Here is a 23,687-nt window from a genome sequence, read left to right on the forward strand (position 1 = left end):
TTTTCTTAACATCCACGAATGGTAGATTGAAGACCAATTCTTTTTGGACGCAATTGTAGGAACTTTTGCTGTGATCATGACAGTATTCCCCCCCAAGGCCCCTCCTACGGTGAAACCTTCTCCCCCTGGCTTGCTAGGATTATTCAGATGAAAGGATTTAATTAATCGGGGAGCGTGAATGTTTTCGAGGGGTTCCCAAGTTCTATCCTGCGGCCCATAACCCTTCCAGTCCACCAAGTAATGCAATTTTCTGCGAACAACCTTAGAGTCCAAGATAGCCTTTACCTCGTACTCTGGTTGGTCACCCTCCACAATTACAGGAGCCGGTGGACCCTGGATTCGGGTATTTGGACTTACAGCCTTCAATAAAGACACATGGAACACTGAATGAATTTTCATGTTTTTGGGGAGTGTTAATTTCATGGCCACCGGGTTGATGATCTTCTCAATGGTAAAAGGACCCAAGAATCTTGGAAGAAATTTCCTGGATCCTCTCAACCTCAGATTCCTTGTAGCCAACCACACTGAGTCTCCCACCTTGTATTCCGGGGAGTCTCTTCGCTTTTGATCAGCAAACTTCTTCTGAGCGGTCTTCGCCAAGTACAACTGTTTTCTGGCTAGGTGAACAGCGGTTATAATGTTGTCATGCAGTGTCTTTATAGCAGGCATTTCCAGAGATTCAGGTGGATCATGAACCGAGGTTCGTGGATCCCGACCATATACAGTGAAGAATGGACTTAATCCTGTTGAGGAGTGTACGGAATTATTGTAGGCATATTCTGCAATCCACAATATTTTCTGCCAAGAGTCGTCAGTTTGATGAAGCATGCACCTGAGGTACTGTTCCAACGTTTGATTTGTGCGTTCTGTTTGCCCATCGGTTTGTGGGTGATAACTAGTGGACAAACGGATCTCCATCTGAGTCATCTTGCAACATCTTTTCCAGAATTCAGAGACAAATTGACTTCCCCGATCAGACACCACAATGGAAGGAAATCCATGCAGCCTTACAATGTTTTCCAAAAATACCTTGGCTAGGACTGACGCAGTAGGCAATCCTTTCAATGCCACAAAGTGTGCCATCTTAGAAAATAGATCCACCACCACCAGGATGGTGTCAAATCCTTCACAGTTGGGTAAGTCTGTAATAAAATCTAGGGAGAGTGTATGCCAAGGAAGAGGCGGAACTTCCAATGGTTTGAGAAGACCGGCAGGTTTCATTTTCTGCGTTTTATTTTGAGCACAAACTCCACAGGTCTTGATGAATTGAATTACATCCTTACGCCAGGTTGGCCACCAATACGATCTCTTGACTCTTTCTAAGGTTTTAGTGACTCCCGGATGTCCTTCCATTAGAGCACTATGGTAGTCTATAATCACTTGCTCTCGTAGCTTTTGAGTTGGCAAGAATAGTCGCCCCTTATAAAAGGGCAATTCGTTCTGTACATAACAATGTTCCTTTTCGGATTCCCATTTTTGCAATTCTGCTGTACTGATATTGGCTTTGATTTCAACTCTCAATTTTTCAAATAAGGAATCTGTAACATCCATGACTCCAAGCACCTTTTCAACTGGAATTATCTCCACCGGAGTTGTGGCACTGTAAGCTTCTTCTCCCTTACCAATTCGGGACAGAGCGTCGGCCTTTCCATTACGGATACCAGGTCGAAATGTGATAACAAAGTCGTACTCAGCAAAGAAAAGAGCCCATCTCAACTGACGCGAAGATTGTGCCTTTGCCGAACGCAAGTACTGCAGATTCCGATGATCTGTGAAAATGGTAACTGTGTGCCTAGCCCCAAGCAGATAATGTCTCCATTCCTTCAATGCACACTTGATCGCCAACAACTCCTTATCGGTGACTGTATAATTCAATTCCGCTGCTGAGAACTTTTTTGACCAAAAGGCCACTGGGTGTAATTTGTGCGAGATAGGATCACGCTGCGACAAGACTGCGCCCATGGCGACATTGGATGCGTCGGTCTCTACCACAAAGGGAAGATCCAATTTAGGATGTTGAAGGACAGGAGCTGCAGTGAATTTCTCTTTCAGTTTCTGGAAGGCCTCACCAGCCTCATTTGTCCAAGCAAAAGTCTTATTCTTCCGCAGCAACGACGTGATAGGATGAACCAGCTGAGAAAAATCAGACACAAATCGTCGGTAAAAAGTTAGCGAACCCCAAAAAACTTTGGACTCCTTTAACTGATGTTGGAGCTGGCCAGGATAGAATTGCGTCAACCTTTCTGTTGTCCATTTTCACTCCTTCCGAAGACAATATGAATCCCAAAAATTCCACCTCTGGAACATGGAAGTGACATTTCTCCAATTTTACATACAAGAGGTTTTCCTTGAGGATTTGGAGAACCGAAGTTACGTGTTTGACATGTTCCCGGGGGTCGGCAGAAAAAATCAGGATGTCATCCACATATATCACAACACAGATATCCAGAAGCTCCCGAAAAATGTCATTCATGAATGACTGAAAGGCTGCTGGCGCGTTACATAACCCAAAGGGCATAACCTGATACTCGAAAAGTCCATAACGTGTGCGAAAGGCAGTCTTCCATTCATCTCCAGGTTTAATGCGAATGAGATGGTATGCCCCACGAAGGTCTAGTTTGGTGAAGATCCTGGCTCCTTTCATCTGGTCCAGCAAGGTGGAAATCAGAGGCAAGGGGTATCGGTTCTTTATAGTGATTTGATTTAGGGCCCTGTAATCGATGCAGGTTCTTAGGTCTCCTTCCTTTTTGGGCACGAAGAACAAAGGCGATGCTGCTGGGGACTTGGATGGTCGAATAAATCCATTGGCCAAATACTGATCCAGATACTTTTTCAAATGGAGGTTTTCCTTTTCAGTTAATGCATAAATTCGATGGCACAGAAGTTGGGCTCCTGGAACCAGATCTATTTGGCAATCATAAGGTCTATGAGGGGGCAGGACTTCAGCTTGCTTCTCCTCCTGAAAAACATCCTGGAATCGTTGATATTCATAGGGCAACAACCCGATGAGACCCAACGTGACTTCTGGAGTGTTCGGCGGTAGTTTCTTTTCCTGAACATGATCTGTCCCAGTACAAGTTTCTTTACACTCTGAACCAAACACCACAGTTCTTGCACGCCAATCAATGACTGGATTATGTCTTTCTAGCCAAGGAATTCCTAGGATGATCTGGAACTGTGGCGCCTGAATAAGGTCAAAGGAAATCTCCTCCTTGTGTTCCCCCAGACAGAGCATTATGATATTGTTAGTGCGTTGTGTAACTGGACCTGACACAAGGGGAGTGCCATCCACTCCAGAAACATTTTCTGCTTCCAACTTATCAGTTAACGGGATGCCCAATCTGCTTGCCAGGTTTAAATCCATATAGTTGCCGATGGCCCCACAATCAATGTAAGCGTTTAGCGTGAATTTTTTTGTAGGACAATCCTGACTGAATAGGATAACTGGAATCACAAAGTGTGAGGTCGCCGAAACCTTCTTCACGCTCGACAAGCTGACCTCTATGCTTGTCGGGCACTTAAGTTTTACAGAGTTTGCTCCTTCTTTTCCTGACTAACACCGCCCAGGGGTTTTCGTGAACGTTTCACAGGACAGTCCTTCAGGAAATGACCAGCCTTCCCGCAGTACAAACAGAGCTGGTGCTGTCGCCTTTTTTCTCTCTCAGCTTGGGAGATAGGACCACGAATGACACCCAGTTGCATAGGTTCGGCATGGTTTTCTGACGACACCCTTCCAGAAGTTTCCTTGGGGCGAACAAAATATGCCCGACTCTCTGGGCGACCTCGATCCATTCTCCGATCTTGAAGTCGGTGATCCAACTGGATGGTTAAGTCTATGAATTCGGCAATTCCTTCTGGCGGGTTCACCACTTGTGCTAGGACATCCTTCAGCTCACCCCGCAACCCACGGTAAAACAATGTAATTCTTTTCTCTGAGGGCCAATTGGTTTCTGCAACAAGTCTATTGAAAGTGGCTACATATGCTAGCAGATCTTGATTACCCTGTCTAAGTGACAACAATTCATTATCTAATGCTTGTCCTTGGGTGTGGCGGGCAAAAAGTTTTTCTAGTTCACATTGGAAGTTTTGAAAGTTTCTCAACACAGGATCATCTCTATTGACAAGAGGAACTGCCCAGTCAGCAGCATACCCACCCAGGTAAGACAACACAAAGGCCACCTTAGATTGGTCTGTGGGAAACGTTCCCGGCCTGCATAAGAAATGTAGCCTGCATTTATTTAAAAACACTGCAAATCTTTTTGGGTCTCCAAAAAAGCGTTCTGGGGGGCCAAGGGAATATTTCCTGGTACGATTACTTGGACAGGGACTGATGGTGCAATTGGGGCTGAAACTTGGGGGTTACCAGAAGGCAACGGAACCTGACCAGTTTGTGACTGCAATAATTGACGGGCCAACTCCTCAGTTCTATCCCTGTTTACCACTAACTCTTTCCTCAGAGCATTCGTTTCGGAACGTGCTGCATGCACTTCCGCTCTCAATTCTCCCAACAATTGGGCCAACAGATCAACCTCAGGAGTTCCCATGATGTCCAGGCAGAGTATGTTTCAAACGGCTTCGCGTTCTGTAACGCTTACCTGGACTCTGCGGGGACACTCATGATGGAACTACGTAACACCGTTCTTCTCAATTGGTGTAGCTCCCAATCCTCCCTTCAACCATACAAATATGCGTTCCTAGGATAAACACAAGAGATTTCTAAGAATTTTGATTAGCTCTTCTATGGAGTTTTAAACTAATTCTACACTCTCATATAACACTTCAGCTTTTCTAATTACCTTAGGAATTTATGTTGTTATCTCTCCATCCTGCATCTGTGCAGGGGCGCTTGTTCTGAAGAGGGGAGATGGTGCTGACTAATGTCGCTAGGAAGGAAATTTTAACTAATGTTCAATAAACTAAAAAGGTACAGCGCACAAATAATCACTCAACAGATAAGAGTGTGAAACCAAGATAACTGCGCCGGACTGAAGTGACTGGAATTAGGACTGGGAAATTTTGGAGTACCTAAAGTGTGAGAGGAATTTCTACACCCACGCATTCATGGGCACCACAACCGTAAAACGAATTTACCTCAGGAAACACGCTCACACAATATGTAAAGAACACACGCCAAACTAAGATCCAAAGCTAAGGAACACTCAGTAGCTAATGAAGCGCCAACCCAGCTCTATACGTGACGCGCAACAAATGCTCAGTGACTGATTAACAACGCAACACTGAACCTCACAATATCATAGGAAAGATATGTTGCTTCAGAGGATAAGAGCAAAGATACTTGCGAAAAATTTCTGACAGGAAACTCTTGAATCATGGAAGTAGTTCTGTGACTGGAAAAAGAAGGGGCTAAAGGAGTGACCGGAATGAAGTCTGTGACGAGAGTTCCAAACGCTGACTGTGGAAGATACTATGACTGGAAATTACAGGAATTGCAGGGAACTCAGGGAAACAATAATGGGCTGAAAAGGGGACCAAAATGACTGAAAGGGAAGTGTAACTAGTGGCGCTGGAACGTGACAGGACCTAAAGCTGGACAGCGGCAAGCGTTGACTGGATTCTTTCCGAACGCGAAGCAAGGAATGCTCGAGGGGAGGGGCTTAAATAGGAGGAGCGAGAAAACAACTAGACCTACACTGCGCGCTCTATCAGCATAAACCAGGCAGCCCTGTTGAGTGTTGGGAAGTACTGCCCAGGCCTAACACTGCCCTGAGCTGCTTTTTCTTAACATCCACGAATGGTAGATTGAAGACCAATTCTTTTTGGACGCAATTGTAGGAACTTTTGCTGTGATCATGACACAAGGTGAGTTTTTCATCAGAATTCTGCCTCGCACAGTGCATGAAATCCGAAATAAAACCATGTATAGCCTCAATGGAATCCTTAGACTTGAGTGCCTTACCCGCCGAGTATGGGGAATATGCCGATGTGTTTAGCAAACAAGCGGCGGAAACCCTGCCGCCTCACCGTCCATTTGATTGCCGAATTGACCTAGAGCCAGGAGCAGTCTTACCCTGCCGTACGGTGTATGCGCTCACTGAAGATGAAACAAAACATCTAAAGGAATATATAGACACTAACCTACGAAGCAGGTTCATTAGACACTCTAATTCCCCAGTCTCCTTGCCACTATTCTTCATACCGAAGAAGACCGGAGACTTAAGAACGTGTATCGATTATCGCGGAGTTAATCGTATCACCATCAAGAATCGGTACCCATTACCGTTAATTCCAGTCTTACTGGATCAAGTGCGGAAGGCAACCATATACACCAAACTAGATCTCCGAGGGGCATATCACCTGGTACGAGTACGGGCTGGGGACGAATGGAAACACGGCGTGACTTGTACTGAAGTCGCACTGCGCCACGTGCGGCTAGCGGCACGTTTATTATTTAATCTATGTGTGCATATTAACACGTGGATCAGTGTGAACTGCCGAGCCACGTGCGGCTTAACCGCATATCAGGGCTAAACCCATTCAAGGGGGCATACAAGTTAGAACGTGGCAACTTGGAGATGAGTGGGGGTGCATGAAGTAATGCCATTTACCCATTGGATGCATCTGTTGTGTGTGTGAGGAAACACCCACAAGGTAAAAACTCATAACTCTCTTTGCAGCATTTATCTGCTCCGGAGACCGGACCTGAGAGTGCGCAGGCAGGAGGCCAGCTCTCAAAAACAGAGATAAGTCCTTTTGCTCTAATTGCCTCATTGATGACAGACTGTAATGTGGGCATGTAATGTATATTCTGGTTTGGGTATGCATGTTTAATTGTTAGTTTGTATTTACCCAAACTCCCCCAGTCCTGTCCACCTTCCCTCTCCTAACCCTTTTTCCGGTTATCCTGAAAACCTGTTCCTGTCCAACCAACGATTCCCTAACCCTCTTTCCCCGCCGGGGTCTCGGAGGTCTGTGTAAGGCGTGACTTGCAGGCACCCAGACCGCAGAGGGGGTGGTTGTTTTGTACCACTCCTGCGCTTGAAGATTGGAGCCTGACACTAGGAATCCAACATGCCCTCTCTTCAGGATATCACCCCCAAACCAATGGAGCCACAGAACGTGCAAATCAGACCCTTGAACAATATCTCCGATGTTTCGCCACCAAGGTCCAGGATGACTGGTCTCTCCTGATACCCATTGCGGAATTCGCTTACAACAACTCCGAACATTCAGCGCTACAGACCAGCCCTTTTTATTGTAGTTAGGGGTTCCATCCATCCGTTTTACCCTCGGTTCTTCCTTACCCTACACCAGTACCTACTGTCGACTCCTGGATCGAAACTCTTATCAACATTCATCGGGAGGCTAAAGAACACTTAGAGAAAGCCAGATTACAGACCAAGAGGTATGCGGATTCCAAGAGAAGACTAGGTCCTTCCTATACAGTCGGTGATCGAGTGTGGTTGTCATCAAAACTACTCCCCCCACACTTGCGACCAAACAAGCTGGCTCCCCGCTACTTTGGTCCATTTCACATCAAGGAGATTATCAATCCTGTCTCATATCGAATCAAGCTACCTGACTCCTGGAAAATAATTCATCCAGTTTTTCACACATCCCTATTGAAGCCCTGCATCCAATCCTCTCGACGATCGAGTAGAGCTTCTCCTCTTATGGTTGACAACCAACTGGAATATGAGGTGTCCTGGATTTGTGACTCCAGGTATAAGCGGTGCCATCTTCAATACCTAGTGGAGTGGAAAGGATATCCTCCTAGCGAAAGGACCTGGGAACCTGTTTCAAATATCAAGGCTCCTCGGTTACTCAGAAGATTTCACCTAATACACCCGGGCAAACCTGCAGGAAAAGGCCTTCGGAGGAGGCATGCTGTCATGAACTTCAGATCACACCCCTTTTGGACTTCCTGGTCCTTGTCTCAATGGGGCTTACATTCCGTACTACTTCCAACATGGCCGACCAGCGCTGAAGCCCTTGCTCGCTTCATGTGCTGAACGCAGCGTGATCTATTTATAGACCACGCCTTCCGCGTCTCCGCGCGTCTCAATGCTATTGTAGAGTAGCCTCAGACGTGTGTTCGTAGCTCGCGGTATTGTTTCCTTGTCCCAGTGCTATTACCCGCTCCTAACCCTTTCCCCCTTCCTGATTCCGAGCATTACTAGCTTTCCCCAGACTCCCAGATTCCTGGACTCCGCGCTCCTGGAACTAAATGCAACCTGGAACCAGACGAGACTCGAGCAGCGCTGTTCAAGACCAGGAGCGTTCGCAAGAAGGCAGCGATCGAAGACACCGGCAAACACCGTACCCAGGTGAGAAGGGGGGAACTCCTTGACACCATGGCCCTGTTTGGATAAAAGGGCCGTGCAAGTGGTCGAAATGTACACAAAGAAGTAGTGGAACAATGTTCCTTGCTGGACCGCACCCACACCCCAAAAACCCCATCCCCCTTCCTACACACAATACAAACCTCCAAACACATGCACCTGCTGCTTAAGGAAACGTTCAGTGCGATCCAGTGAAAGTGCAAGTTTCAACTTCTGCCTACATGTTTATTTTTAAACGAAACCATTCCAGAGCAGTTTATTTTTAAAATAAAAGTATAGGAACGGTAAAACTTCATTGAAAAAAGTAGAGGAGCACTGCTCCCAACCGCTCCCGCTCACTTCGACCACTGGGCCGTGGTTCAAAAAATAAAACAAGGAGAAAAGGCTGAAGGCGAAACTTACACCTACTGCAGGCCCACCACACCTCCATCCTGTGCCTTTTGGTGCCTGGGCACCCATCCGGGACTCTTGAAGGTCAGTGCAGGGAGTCCAGAGCTAGTTCAACGGAGATACCCTCAGCCCAGTCACCACCATGGGTGAGGAGGAGGAAGAGGGAGCCCCCGCGCCAATCCCACGCAGATTGCACAGTACCCTGGCACCCATGCCTGAATTTGATACCACAGGCCCACCATCTAAGCTGGGACCGAAGTGGCTACTGTGGTTGAAGAAGCTAGGAATGTTTCTCACAGGCTTCAGGGGAGATGGATGATGATGCGAAGGTGGCCACAATGGTATATTCAGCTGGCATGGATGTCCACAGGATTTATGACCCGCTAAACCTTCAGGTGGTCACCTATGATGTGGTGAAACAGGCCCACCAGGACCATTTCCTCCCCATGGCGAATGTCGATTTCTACAGATTTGTGATGTGTGCGGAGAAGCAACAAGGAGATGAGTCCTTGGACCAGTTCTGTGCACAGCGGAGGCACCTCGCAAGCACCTGCAGGTGGGTGAATGAGGAGGAGATGGTGCGGAACCAGCTGATTCAGGGGTGAAGCTCTAGGAAGCTGAGAAGGCAGGTGCTAAGGGAGCCAGGCCTGACGCTGCCGCAAATCCTTGACACTGGGAGAGCGTATGAACTGGCGGAGTCTAGAGGTGCGAAAATGGACACAGCTATGCATCCTGGGAAGAGTGAGGACGCCTTTGCCATAGGGCGCTAAGCCCCAGGTAGGGCGCGCTGGGCCCCCAGAAGGGTGGACAGCCCCTCTGCGCCTGGAACTCCGCAGCTCTGTCTGTACTGTGGATATGACGTGCCTCATGCTGGCGAATGCCCGGCAAAGACTAGAGTCTGTGGACGGTGCGGCACACCAGGACACTTTGTGAGAGTCTGCAGGGCCTCGACCCCAGTGGCCGCGTCAAGGGGGCCAGCAGGGTCAGGCGGGGTTAATGCCCGGTGCGTGAGGGGTGTGTCGTCGATTGAGCAAGGTGTGCTAGATCTGGACATCGCCGAGGAGGAAGAGGAGGAAATCTTTTTCATCTCGAGTATCGCCACAGGGTCAAGGCAGAGCAGGCAACCGACGTGCACAGTGAACAATGGTGATGTGCCCACCCCCGTCTTGATCGATACAGGGGCATAGGTCTGCGTGCTGGCTGCTGAACACTATGAGGCTCTCCCAGGTCCTCCCAAGATGGAAGTGTCCAAAGCCTGGATATATTCCTTAGGGGGGGGGACACGCCACTGCCGATTCAGGGAGTTTTTGTAGCTCCGGTGTCACATGGGCTCAATGAGATCAAGGCGAGATTCTTTGTGACAAGTGTGAGCCCGCACTCCCTACTAAGTTGTGCTGCTTCCGAAGCCCTCGACAATGTACACTTCACGCTGGCGGTGTACCACAGACATTGATCGCCTGCTGTAGCGGTTCGAAAGCATCTTTCAAGGGGTTGGAAATCTGAAGGGCGATCCCATCAGACTCCACATTGACGTGTCCATGAGGCCGATGGCCCTCAAGCACCGGAGAATCCCCTTCCACCTGAGGGCGCAGGTGGAGAAAGAACTTCAGACACTCATCGACTTGGACATTATCGAGCGAGTGGAGGGTCAACACTGTGGGTCTCACCCATAGTGGTGGCGCCAAAGCCGCAGAGACACTGAGAGCACCTTGAGAGGAGTCCAGAAGGTACCCAAGCCGCAAGGGGCGACAACCCCCGCATAGGTTCCAGGACTTCATCATGGAACCGGTCTCTTAGGAGGTCAAGAACTGTTTCTGTTCCCCGGTTGTGACTGTTATTTGTTGATGTTGGAGTTGTTCATTCTTTGGGGGGAAAAGGAGGGATGTTGCGTAGTACGTACGCAGTGTGCGCATGAGCGAGCCTCGTTCTGGCCCCTGCATGCGCGCTGTTAATAAAGGAGGTCCCGGACGGCAGTTGCAGCCGGGACCCCGTACCAGCAACACGCGTCCCGTGTGTTCCTCCGTGTGAGTGTGTGTATGCCTGCGGGAGGGTCTGGGGGTCACTAGCCAGCTGTAACATTAGCCAAAGTGAGTGGAACAGACAAATCGTGTTTTATGATATTGACAACTGTTATAATAACAGTGGACATTCATATACTGGACAGCACAAAGTGTGTCTCTTGGACACTTCTTTAAAGGTTACTTCCCATGATGCCCTCGAGTATTAAACACTCATTCTGTGACATCATTTTCTGTGATGTTATTTTATAGCATATGCAAAGTAGCACCCCCCCCCCCCCCTTTCCTAGGGCCAGCCCTGTGCACTGGCCATGTCTGCATACATGCTTTGTTTGAGATAAAAGGGCTATCCTACATAGCGCGTGACCGTGGGGGTCTTAAACACGTGTAATGTTGCAGTTGTTTTCTCCGCTCCGTAGTGTAAAGTCCGTCCCAGACACAACACTGTTACAGGCTGCCACTGCCCCAGTGCACAGCCTCTGGGATGGCGCCATGCTGCTGACGTCGAGGCCCAACCCCGAGGTTGTATGGGGAGGGTACTAGGACTACCCAGTCTGGGAGGCCTCCTATGAGGATGCTCTGGCGGACTAGGGGAAGTCCCAGGAAGGGGATACACTGCGGAGACTGTTCCTGTAACAGGGCAGGGGCGGGCTAAGGGGGGAGGTGTCAAACGAGGGGCGTTGGAAAGGGGTGGGCCCTGACTGGAGGAGCGCCCCCTTGACTGCTGCCGGGGCAGAGAATCTTTCCAGAATCCCGCAGCCTCTATTCAAGGCCGGCGGAAGGAGCCGGACCCCCCCCATGGAGGAGCAGCACCGAGCCCCCCCGCAGCACCACAGTTACCAGCAGCTGCATGGAGCCCGGGCCCTGCGGGGGGGGCACAGTCAGCCCCCGGGGGGGACCTACCGTAGGAGAGCAGGTGAGTACACGGGCAGGAGCTCCTCCGAATAGCCTTACCTAAATAGGGCCCCGAAGAGCTTGCTGGAGAAATAAACCTGCTCCCTGGAAAGGAAGGAGGCCGGGTATTGCGGGCACAGACACGGCTGCATCGAGCCGCCAACATGGCAAGGAGTCTGGGCCCAGTTGGTGAAGGAAGGAGGTGATAATGTGCTATCCTTAAAGGCGTCGAGGATGTGCAAGCATATATGGTAAAGAAAAGTCGGCCGGGTGGGGTGGTAGATGGAGTTCTTAGATTGGGCAGAACCTGGATATATTGGTTAATGTCATATTGGAACTGTTGTAATTTCAGGGGCTCTTTGGGAAGTGGGAGAACGAAGGGCGGGGAGGGGAACGGAGCGGGCAGGTCATTGCGTCTCGGGCATAATGAGAATTTGTAGATGAGAGGTGTCCAGAAACTAGTGGCATTAAGGACCCCAGCATGGGTCCTCGGACTAGAGGGAAAACCGGGGCCCCACGATAAGGAGGAGCGATTTTGGGCAAACTGGTATATTAACCGGAGGGGAATCCTGTAGCTGTACGGATCAGAGTCTTGGGGGTGTAATCGGTGACTTGGCAAGAGTTGGGTAGTATGGGTTTTCAGGCAAATCATTGACGCGGCATTATGCATATATGAACAGAATTGTGGGGTGAGGGCTTACCCGAGGTAAAAGCATTAGGCAATTAGATGGGGGTGGGGGGCGTTGTAACCCGGCTGAGTCACGACCATTGAATAAATAACAATAAACAAGTGGATACTAGGAAACTGACAGATGACACCCATACTGTGATCCCCAGAGGACATGGGCCAATAGCTAGAGCCTCAGGAAGGGTAATTTAGACCTTTAGTACAGTCATATACTATATAGATTAGAATTAAGGCCATCTAATTCCGTTTTTACTGCACAAATACAGAAGGAAATCAATCTTTCTGTCTGTATTTATCAAAACGGAAAAACGGCTATTTCTTCTTTTTTCTACATTTACTGGCAGCAGTGTGTAAACGCTGTAAGAAAAATGATTTAAAATCGCTGACAACCTATATCTTGGATCAGCAGGAACCACAATTCGTCATGGGGTAAAATGAAGATGACAATCATGTAGAATAATCCAGTTCCATTTGTTTTTTATTTATTTTTTGTACATTTTATTTACAAACTCATAAAATCACATACATCTGTATACATTCCACAATACATTAAAAAACCCCAAATTACTCAAACGTTTACATAGCAACTATATACATTACAAACCCCAACCAAATTCTCAGCAATTCCCAGTCACCACCCAACAGCCCCTATATACACATATACATTACCAAATGTGTCCTGTGTTGCTGCCTGCGTTTTAATTTTTTCTTCGCTTGAGTAATGCAGAAAAATACTAGTTGCAATTATGTTTGTATATGAAAAATAATAAACGTGGGAAAATGTATATGGATAAATACCGACTGAAAAATAAATACCATGAAACTGGGTGCCTTATTTATATTGTAAATTGCCTCATGGCACTATTACCCAACTCTCTGCTGCTCGTTTTTCCTACCCCCAAAGGACGAAAGGTTGAGCCGACCAGCCAGCAACGAGACCTGCGACCACGTGTGTTCCACACACATCCCTGCAGAGAATACGACAGCACACTGAACTATCTCAATTGGAAAATTGCAACTGTGGTCAAATGGCAGCAATGTGGGGTTGTATGACGTGAATTGCCATTGGTTTATCGTGGGAAGCAGGTGGAGCAGACAGTGGTTACTGGTTTAACGGGACAATCACCATGGCACTATGGGGTGGGTTTTACCTGGGTACAGGGGCGATAGCAACTGGTTAAGAAACCTTCTACGATTCGGAGTTTATACAAAAGGTGTTGATTGTAATAAGGGTACAGCTGCATCTTTATGTATGTGTGTGTGTGGGGAGAGGTAAAGGGGCGTTAGGAGGGTATTAGTTGTCCAGCGTGATAAGATATGTTGTTATACCTTGGGGTGCTATGGCTAAGCACCGTAACGGGAGGCCAAAGAATGAAGTAATAAGCAGTGTCCAGAAAAGAGGCATAGGGAGAAAGAAGGTGTATCCGCGGCAAAGGTGGGCACAAAGCCAAGCGTGTCATTCGACAAAGTGATAGATAACCTGGGGTCATTGGCTCGAGTGGAGAACACAATGTAACAAAGTGGACTAAACCGGGCGCTACTTAAGCGAGGGACGCAGAACATGCATGCTAAATTGGCCTAATCCATTCTGGTATTACTCCCGTCCTGGTTTTAATTATGTATCTTGGGCACGTAGACCTGCATTACTGACCAGTGGCAAAGGAACACTCAGTATTAAATGGGTACGAGACTACAGCAGGCTATTCGGCGAGAAAAACCAACGAGGTGTTGCTTGCCCTTTAAGTGGATAAGAGCTGTTAACTGGAAGCGGGTGAGCGATTCGTAGGTTATGGCAGATATCAGCAAGGACTGGAGTGCTACACGTGAAAAGTGTAGGTGTCAAATTCAGCCCAAGGCGCTTCATGGACGTGCCTGGGTAAACGCCTCGCTTGTTTCCGTGGAGCGAGTTGCTTCGGCCTTGGGCTCTACTCTCTCGCATGTCGCCGGCCGGTGTTTGTGAAGGGAGGAGGAGGGGTGTATCCTTCTGTGCACTGTGTGTGTGCCACTTCCTGTCCGCCATGTTATACATTCCGATTCCTGTCAGAGCTCGGGCTGGCCTATCAGGCAGCGGAAGGGAGGGAGGCAGTGCAACCGCTTCTCCTCCACCTCCCTGTAATACACGGCGTTCCGTCCGCCTTGGCCTCCTGTCAGCTGTGAGACGTTTAGGAGCAGCAGGGTGGCGCGTACGCACTGAGAAAACAACGGACCATTAACGACACATGCAAATACCCCCCCGCCGGGTCCCGTAACGCGACCAGGGCCTGCTGGCCGCCTGCGTGGACCATCGCGGGAGATGTAGCCTAATCGGCTACTTCAAGCTTCGACCCTCTCTAGTGGCGCAGGCTGTCGTAAGTTTGAGGTGACGAGCCATTGCACCGCACCCCCCTAGCCTGCCCCCGTTGGGACGGGGAGGGAGGGAGGGAGGAGGCAGGGGTGATGGGAGAGAGGCACTGTTTGTCAGGAAGCTAGGTTACACAAAGTGAAAGGTAATTTATAGCCAGGGAGTGTAGGGCGAACGTGCCAGGAATGTGGCGTGATGTAAAATAATGTTGTCGGTCCCAATTTTGTAATGTTTTTTATTTGATAACTGCAGACATTAGACAGTTTTATTGACAAATTACATATTCCCCCAGTTCAGTTATAAGTCAACCCTCCCCGCAAAAGCCATTACCGCTCAATAAAGGCTGACTGCCCTTCTAGTTGATGGACGGTGCCCATGTTTCGGCAAGTGTTGGCGTTTTGTCTCTGATTTCATAACAGTATCACCAGTCTCCAGTATAAATGTAATTGGCAACACGTCTTCGTTCGCCACAGGTGGCTCACGGTGATAGAAGGTACCTACTTCATTTAGGGGTCCAGGTAACGACAGTTTTTTCGCATCCCAGTCGTAAACTAGATTGACGAAATACAGGTTTTCTCAAAACAACATTGCTTTTTAAAAATCGCGGCATCTGATTTTGTTTTCATTACTGCGATTGCTTAATCCCCTACTCTGGTTTTAATCAAATCAGAAAGGGGCACTGACATTTATTTTACCACCATGAGTAAATTGCACGTTTCTGTGGGTAACCCGTAGAGCGCAGTTTGTTTGGAAGGAAGGCCAGAGTGGTTACTTTTGTTGCGTGTCGCTGCATGAACCGTTTCAATTAACAGTTGCCCTCATGCAGGATTGTCAAGTGAATATTTCCTTTGATTTAGCTCTCCTTTCATGCATTCTGTTTATAACCTTACCTCCAAGTTAATTATCTCCCAAAAACGTACATTTCACCATTCCACAACTGGGACCTAGCAGGTGGCTATTTAGGTGGGGGCACCCGTGGTAACATTCTACTCTCCCTAGTTCTTTTTCCCTTTGTGTCCAAGGTATTTATTCACCATGAGCAGTCTACTCTGGGCTCTGTAGATTTTGACAACTGGCTGGTAATTCCAGTTTTTTCAATCTTGTACTGTCCGGTTACTATAACCCTTACCTTTCATTCCTCCTTACTTAAAGAGTACACTGGAGCATAACTTGAGCTTTCCTTGCAACCATGCACTAACTAATTTCGGTACTTTAACGCTCAAGAAACTTATGTTTATGGGTTATGACTGTTCTCGAGAGCACTTAGGGAGCTTTCTTCCTGATCTTTGTTCGCTAATGCCACAAAAACGCCAATCCTTCCTTCCTTTCATCCTGCTGCTGGATATTATAACTCTCTCAGGTTTGTCTAAAATCTGCTCTCACTTTACTACTGTTAACTTTTCCACTCCTTCAGACTAAGGTCTGGAAACCCCTAGCAGTGCCACAGTACACCACACTTCAGTCAAGCCTCAGCGTTGTAAGATCACTATGTTGTCGACTGATGCAGTGTGAAAGCTAAGTAACATAACATAACATTGATCCATTCCTTTTGTTGCTGGCGACCATAGCTCCTATAAAGGTGCTTACGGGTGTTTCTGTTTGAGATTGCAGGATCTACTAAACACTGCGTTAAGTTGGAGATATAATGAGTGATGTTTAAATGCTTTGTCATATACTGGGTATTACAGGGAGTGGAAGGCTGGTATGCATTGTGTTGGGCAGGGATGTTGAAGCTCAGATGTACTGCAAGGCGTACATTCGTTTTCAAAAATTGATTGCCAGAATTTGCTAATTAAGATGTTCTTTGTTAGCAAACAAACCCATTTGATTAGCAATGTTGTACTAATATTTTGAATGTAACAAGAAATTATTTGTATCCAAGATATAAAATGAGCCGCAGTATAGCATTTTTGTCTACCATTGAAGTAAGACAATAAAGAGACGAGGCAAGCCATGCAAATACTTTACAATTCGGGTAGAACTGCAGGTTGAGTAACTATTTTCTCAACCTAAGAGAAATTCACTCATCCCACGGCAAAGGATGATACAATTTAAATGTACTTTCTCCAAAACGGTTGTCACCACAAACCCACTTTGTTTGGTGCTCTACTGCTAACCAGAGGCCAGCCATGCATAGTGAAACTTTTATTAGTCATTTACTGCAAAGTTAAATGTACTTTAAGCATCCCCTATACTCGCACGTCATAAAATCTACTGTACTTTGAGAGAGGGTGAGTAGACTTTGCAAGCCCTGGATGAGTGTCTGTAAAATGTAAAAAGTGAACTTCACGAATGGACACAAATACATAGATGTAATAGGCTCTGAAAACTAGCTCTCTCGCGCATGTGCCAATGTATATTGCAATTGTAATCGTAGAGCATAGAGAGCTCTGAAGGCTAGCTACAGTGTATGGTACTGCAGTAGATCTGTAGATGTACAGTACTGACTGATTGGAACTGTTAATCACTATTTTCCGTAAACATCTAGTTTATTTTGTACAATCATGATATAAGAGGAAAGAAAGTAATAATAGGTGCAATATAGTTTGCGGGCAACTCACTCTCAGGGTAGCTGAAATAAAGCAACGGGGTGATGAAACAGAATGTCAGATTATGGGATCTGTTTGCCAAATGCTGGTCTGGGTTGTGACTTGATTGCCTGTGATGAAGCTTGATTCCTACCCCCTCCCTCCACCTAAGTTGAGGCTGTGGAAAGTGGACACAGTCAGTACATATGTTTTATGATAATACGCACCCCAGGAGGTGACTTAGTGCTAGAGACAACCTTCCTGAGTGTTTGTGGCCATTAGCATAATTTAACCAATGCAGCCAGGAAAAGTGTGAAGTTTTTTTAGACTCAGAGACACCATTCTAATGCATTACTCATAAATATGCAATTGACAATGAGGGTAGTAGGTTCATATATTTTTAATATCACACCTATCTTCTACACGCTCTAATTTGCGTTGCACATGCGATAACCGAAGCAACTAAAAAATAGCACATTACCATACAAATGAAAAGGACTGCTATGTGAGCAAAAAGCATGGTTTACATTAATCTAGAAAAGAACAAGTGATCATTTTAGTTTAGCAGCTTGAGTGACCTGGGATTTATACTCTTTTGAGCTATGCCATGAATTAAGATACCAAACACCTTTAGTCTCTAAATGCACACAGCAAGACTCCACATTTAACTCAAGCTTTCAGAGCAAGATGTGCTGCACATGAACCCACCACGACTTCCTGTCCAGCTGGGCCTGCTTATCTCTCTCCCTTTCGCCTCTGTTCTAGGATCTGCGACAGATCTCTCGCCAGCCCCCACGACTTGAGTCTGCGGATTGCTGCGTGAACCTCCTTCCTTCCCTCCCTCCCTTAATCCAGCTTGTTTTTTAAATGTAACACAGGTATCCGACCTATGCGTCACATCTGCCATTTGGGAGGTAAACGCTTGCTGCTTAGAGTGTTCCCTTGTCTGTTGAACATACAACATTCCTATGTGCAAACTTATAAGAGACAGGTGTGGTCTGTGTCCACTGGTTGTCTCCACTACAGTAACTGGGCTTCCGTTCAGTGAATGGGTAAAGTGTATCAATTGTTTCCACACAACTTCCAACTCCATTATATTAACTGGGCTTTTTAAGGGGTAATGCATGTCGCTTGCTTCCACACACTCTTAACTGTGCGCGCGTATTTTGGTGTCTATTGGTGCTTACTGTCCTTGGACTGCTTATCAGATGGTAAAAATAGTGTAAAAAGCATCTCCCGACCATGCTACGTGCCGTTTAAGAAAGGAAGTTGCACTTGCGGGTTAGCTTTCTATGCTGGAGGGGGAAGCTATGATTTCCTGGCCTCTTGCAACATATATTTTCTAAAGCAAATGTCTGCATGTGCTTCTTTTCACAAGCACTTGCATATGTGGAAGCGTGTGCATTGTATTCAACCAACACGTGCAGCCACTTGCTATTGCTATTAACTGTTTCATCTGTAAAGTCGCCTGATATGTGAACAACTGTCTTACCAGGCTTGTTGTCCGTAATCCATAACAGTTGGGTATCCCTGACAACTGGAAGGACCCGTGTGGACATCCACTCAATTATTGTTTTGCTGTATACTGTTTTACTGGTTGTGTTTATATATAAATGATGATTCATCTAATAGTTCATAAGTTTTCTCAAAAGGTAGTCTTTATTCTTGAAACAAGAGATAGGCGTGTGGCAAACAATGTCCAATGAATTTTGGTCAATTATGACCATCTTCAGGGATTGTTCAAAAAATAAAGATAAAACAAATGCACTAAACATTTTAATGCTGAACTTTAGAAAAAGAATTTAGTTAATGGGTTTCACTCCATATTTGGTTAGTAAATCCACTAATGTTACAATAGCCTTTTAGATTCCTATGTTGTCATAAGGTAGTCACAGTGCTATTATGTAAAGATAGCAGTGCGTTTTATACCTTAGTCTGTGCAGGTGAATGGGTTGAAACAAGTCCTAATCCTGGCAGGATTTTTGGATCAAAGTATATCAATATTATAGTGGTTGCCCCAATACATTTTAGAAGAAGTCAATCATTTCAAGGTTTTACTTTACACAGCAAAATCTTAACTTATTCTGTAAAGATTCCGACAGCAGGGCACCGACTCGTAGAGAAGCGCAAGATCATGACCCTGCTTGTTTATATATGTGAAAAATGGGTCCGGCATGCATTGCGCGATGACGTCATCGAGCGCCGGTGGCCATTTTATAATCGGTTACATTTCGTGTTTGCGTTTACTGTTCACATTGCCATTCTTATACTGTACTAATGATGGGTTGATGGTCCAATAAGGGCATTCTGGTGTGTGTATTTAATCATTGCATTATTAACACATTAAGTGAAATATTTTTGAGACAATTGACAGAAAGATAAATGAATAGAAAAATTCAGGCAGTCGTGAGTGTATCAAATACATTAGGTTTGGAACTGCTAGATAAATTGACAAAATAATTTATAAATGAAACAATGGGGCAGTCATGAGTTCATCAAATGCTGGAGAAGTTGGAAAAGTTCTTCATGGTGTCTAATAATAATAATAATATACCATAGCGGAACGAGCTACGGCATTCTTCTGAGATATTCAAAGTTTGTTGCATGATGTAATAATAGTTGTTAGATCAGCCCATGAGATGAGCACCAGTTGCACAGATGTATGCAACCAACAGGTCGTAGAACTAGGCTTGCTATGCGGTCATGTGCATTTCCAAAAGTCTTCGCATCATCAGTATGACATCTTCCCCAACAAAATGAAATTTAGAGGAAACTATGGGATTTAGATGCACTAATCTACACTTGGAACAGGAAGTGAAAGGTTCTAATCTACCAGCATTTTAGATTTACAGAATTATTTTAGGGACCGGGGAAGACTATATGTGCAGGCAATGGTGGCAATGAAGTATCATAGTCTTGAGGTTGCTGTATGAAACAGGATGTTGAGTGGTTGTGGGCTTTGCTAGAAGCAAGAGGCTGGGATGTGCTGTGCTAGGGTTTCCCAAAGTGATACTCTAATGTGAGATGTGCGAGGCCAGATCTATAGTGGGGAACCCAGATCTATGAGGGCGGTTGCAAAAAGTGGGAAGCTTGTGGTCCTCGAAGCTGAAGGGTGGGCAAAAGAGATCATCATGTTGTACTAGGTAGCATACACGTGAGAGGCTTTGATGAAGTCTGGGCAAAACCGGAAGTCACAAGTTTGGTGACTGTTGGAGACAACCAGAGGCTGTGATTTGCAATAGTGGTGTAAAAAGAAAGTCAAGATAATTCTTATTAATGCACAAAGCAAGGGGGGTTGATTGGGCAGTACTGAAGCTAGGATTTTTGTACAGGGTTGTGTGTAAAAGTGGAACTTAGTGCTTTATTATATTGCGTGAGCAAGCCAGCTCAGCCTATGCAGCGCAATGTCACAGGAACCAGACTGATGGTGTGGGAAGAAGAGGCCAGTTAGTATTCTGATTGTGGTGCACGCAGCAAGAGCCTGAAATGGGATTTGGTTGGAAGGAGATGGTAGTCTTGTTCAAGGAGGAGTTAATGGATGCAAGAATGCCACACCTGTGCCCTCCCCAATTTATGACTGTTTCGATTCACAATATTGATACATGGGTGGTTTTTGTAATGCCAACCATTACCTGAGGCCCGCACATCTTTGGGGTAAGTCCTAGAAATTAGTTTGCTCCAATGTTCATGAAAATGGCACCAGAAGTTCTTGTTTGTTTGTTAAAGAGTTAATGTGGTTGTGGGTTTCAGCATTCAGAAGTGCACTCTGTTGAAGCTCGAGATTTTTGTATCTCTTTATGTTTAGACATGGGGCATTTTTTTTCCTCCTACCACATCATTGAAAGTATGTATTTACTTTAGGGAAAATATCTTTGCTGCAGCATTTTGAGTCTTCACACTCCTTTAACTAAGGGGATGGGCTACATTTTAGGATAAAAACTTCACACTAAAAACCTGTCTCCCACGGCTATAATGAGCCATTCTTGCTAAACCAGTTTAGGTTTTCTACAGTTTATTTGCTCTTTATCCTGAGTGTCTGTCTTTCTTCATAACAGTAGCTATGATCTGCCAATATGCTTTTTTTTTAACCTTTTTTGTATTTGCTGAACATGGAGCCTAGTTCCTCCACTAGTGTTCCACGATCATTGGGTCTTAATCATGGGTTATATAGGCTCTTTTCTGGGAGCTTTTTCTTGTAATGGAAGGACTGGATCACTCGCTATTGGCATGGAGGCAATATCCACGAGGACCCCTTGGTTTCTGACTTTTTTCCTAATTCCGATTTCCTGGAAAAGTTTGCAAGCAACTAATGTTTTCCTTATTTGTATCCAAATCAAATTTTACAATTTAATTTCCTGTTATGCTTTTATCCACACCTTTTTATAATTGGCACTTGAAACTTTCTGCCTTTTTCGATTACTTTCCCTTACCAGTTACCCAAAGGAGAATGCCACATTCCATTCCTAGTTTCTAGATGCAAACTTCAATATTTTACATCACTGTTCAATTACCACTTTTGCGTTGCCTCCCAAGTATAGGTTCTCCGTAACTGTATATATTTTAATTGCTCCTCAATGAGTGTGCATCCCAATCTAGTTTTCTATCCTCAACCTCACAAATGAATGCTGATGTGTACATTCAAAAAGCAAGAGCAGAAGGTCACACAGATAAATGCACAATTAATTACAATATAATCTACTCAGATAGGTGTAGGGAGGAGAGTAGGGTCAATCAGGTATTTAGTTATACAAGTAAAAAAAGAGGGGTGAGGCGCGCACTCCAATTCCTGGCCAATATACTATCTGAGAAAAGAAAAAGAATAAATGGGTTAAATCCCAGTGTCCAATTCACTGGGTTAGATCCCAATTTTTGCAAAAATATTCACAGGGTTAGATCCCTTATACTGCATTGGTACTGCTGTTCGCCTATTTAGTTATACAATCCTATTTTATTATCAAAATTTACAATGGAATTAAATAATTCACACTAACATCGTAAAATTTATATAAACATAGAAAATTCTAAAAGCAAACCTGTTGTACACTGCTAAACATAATTCATACACTTTTTAGATCTGAAACCGTGTGCAATAATCAATATAAAGATGCTAACATAAAGTGCTTAGTGCCAACTACAAGTAGCTTGACCACAATTGCAAGATATCATCTTAAACGTAGTTTTGATGAAAATTCATCTAGTTCAATCTAGAGAACTGACAATCGTCTTCCTCAGGGCACAAAAAGGTGACATCCAAAGTTAGACAAACCACATGAGAAAAAAGTGCATACAAATGCAAATTGACATCTGGGTCCTGTAATATCACATTAAATGTATCATTTGCTGACTTGATTAATCTTATAAGGGCTGTGACTTCCATCCAAATGCTGTGAATGAGCCTCTTCTCTTTGTCTTGCCAGCGTCCTTGCACAAGCACGGGCCACCATTCTTCCTTTATATTTCGGGCACCTTAATGCCGCACCATATGACCCTTGAATATACCTGTACTAAACATCCGACGGATAGTAGCTTGGCAACATGACCTTTTGGAAAATTCCAGCTAATACCCCTTTATAAGATGAATAATCGTTATCATCTTTGTCCCATTGGACTGCGAGAATGAAGCAATTGATCTTTTCACCCTTTATGGACCAATTAAGATGTTCAGGTCTTCAATCAAGTCAGCAACTAATACATTTAATGTGATATTACAGGACGCGGATGTATACTTGCATTTGTATGCACTTTTTTCTCATGTGGTTTGTCTAACATTGGATTTCACTTTTTTGTGCCCCGAGGAAGACCATTATCAGTTCTCTAGATTGAACTAGATCCATTTTCGTCTAAACATATGTTTAAGATCTCATCTTGCAGTTGTGGTCAAGATACTTGTAGTTGGCACAAAGCACTTTATTAGCATCTTAATATTGATTATTGCACACTGTTTCAGATATAAAAAGTGTATGAATTATGTTTAGCATTGTACACGTTTGCTTTTAGAATGTTCTATGTTGATATACATTTTGTGAATGATTTTCTATTCCATTGTGAATTTTTATAATAAAATATGATTGTATAACTAAATACCTAAAGAGCCTACTTTCCTCCTTACACCTACCTGAGACGATTATATTCTAATTAATTGTGCATTTATATGTGTGACCCTCTGCTCTTGCTTTTTGGATGTACTTGTTTCCACGGTTGAGGGGACACCCATCCTTTTGAACTTTATTTAATGCTGACATGTACAACAGTGCTACATTACATCAGTTGGTTAATTTGTCCGAAGAAACCTTGTTCAACCCTATTAGACTTTGTCCTTAAATATGAAGTCAACAATGGTACAGACAGTAAACTAACCCTTTGTATACTTATTGCCTCCTCATCAGTAGATGCAGCTGGTGGAATATGTGAAAAATGGGAGTACTCTTTTCTCTCAAACAGGTAATTGACAATGCATTATGTCCTGTCGTGTTGAAATTTAAAACTCGCCAGCAATGGTTAACAAATTACATGGTGTTGCAGCAAATT

At 45.2% G+C, this 23,687-nt stretch overlaps 1 protein-coding gene across 3 annotated transcripts in view; it reads left to right on the forward strand.

Moving 5' to 3' along the window:
- The first annotated feature begins 11,404 nt into the window (after window positions 1-11,404).
- NUFIP2 (nuclear FMR1 interacting protein 2) overlaps window positions 11,405-23,687 on the forward strand; it is a 507,895-nt gene continuing 495,612 nt past the window's right edge. The window contains exon 1 of one of the 3 annotated variants that reach the window (XM_069615277.1): window positions 11,405-11,624. In XM_069615277.1, coding sequence (XP_069471378.1) covers window positions 11,507-11,624 — 118 coding nt within the window. In that variant the 5' untranslated portion in view covers window positions 11,405-11,506. Of the gene's footprint in view, window positions 11,625-14,334; window positions 14,650-23,687 lie in introns of those variants that run through there. The other 2 variants (XM_069615278.1, XM_069615279.1) reach the window with 2 other exon arrangements.

This window comes from Ambystoma mexicanum, chromosome 9, assembly GCF_040938575.1.
Source record: "Ambystoma mexicanum isolate Mex_15411 chromosome 9, UKY_AmexF1_1, whole genome shotgun sequence".
In the NCBI taxonomy this organism is placed as follows: Eukaryota; Metazoa; Chordata; class Amphibia; order Caudata; family Ambystomatidae; genus Ambystoma; species Ambystoma mexicanum.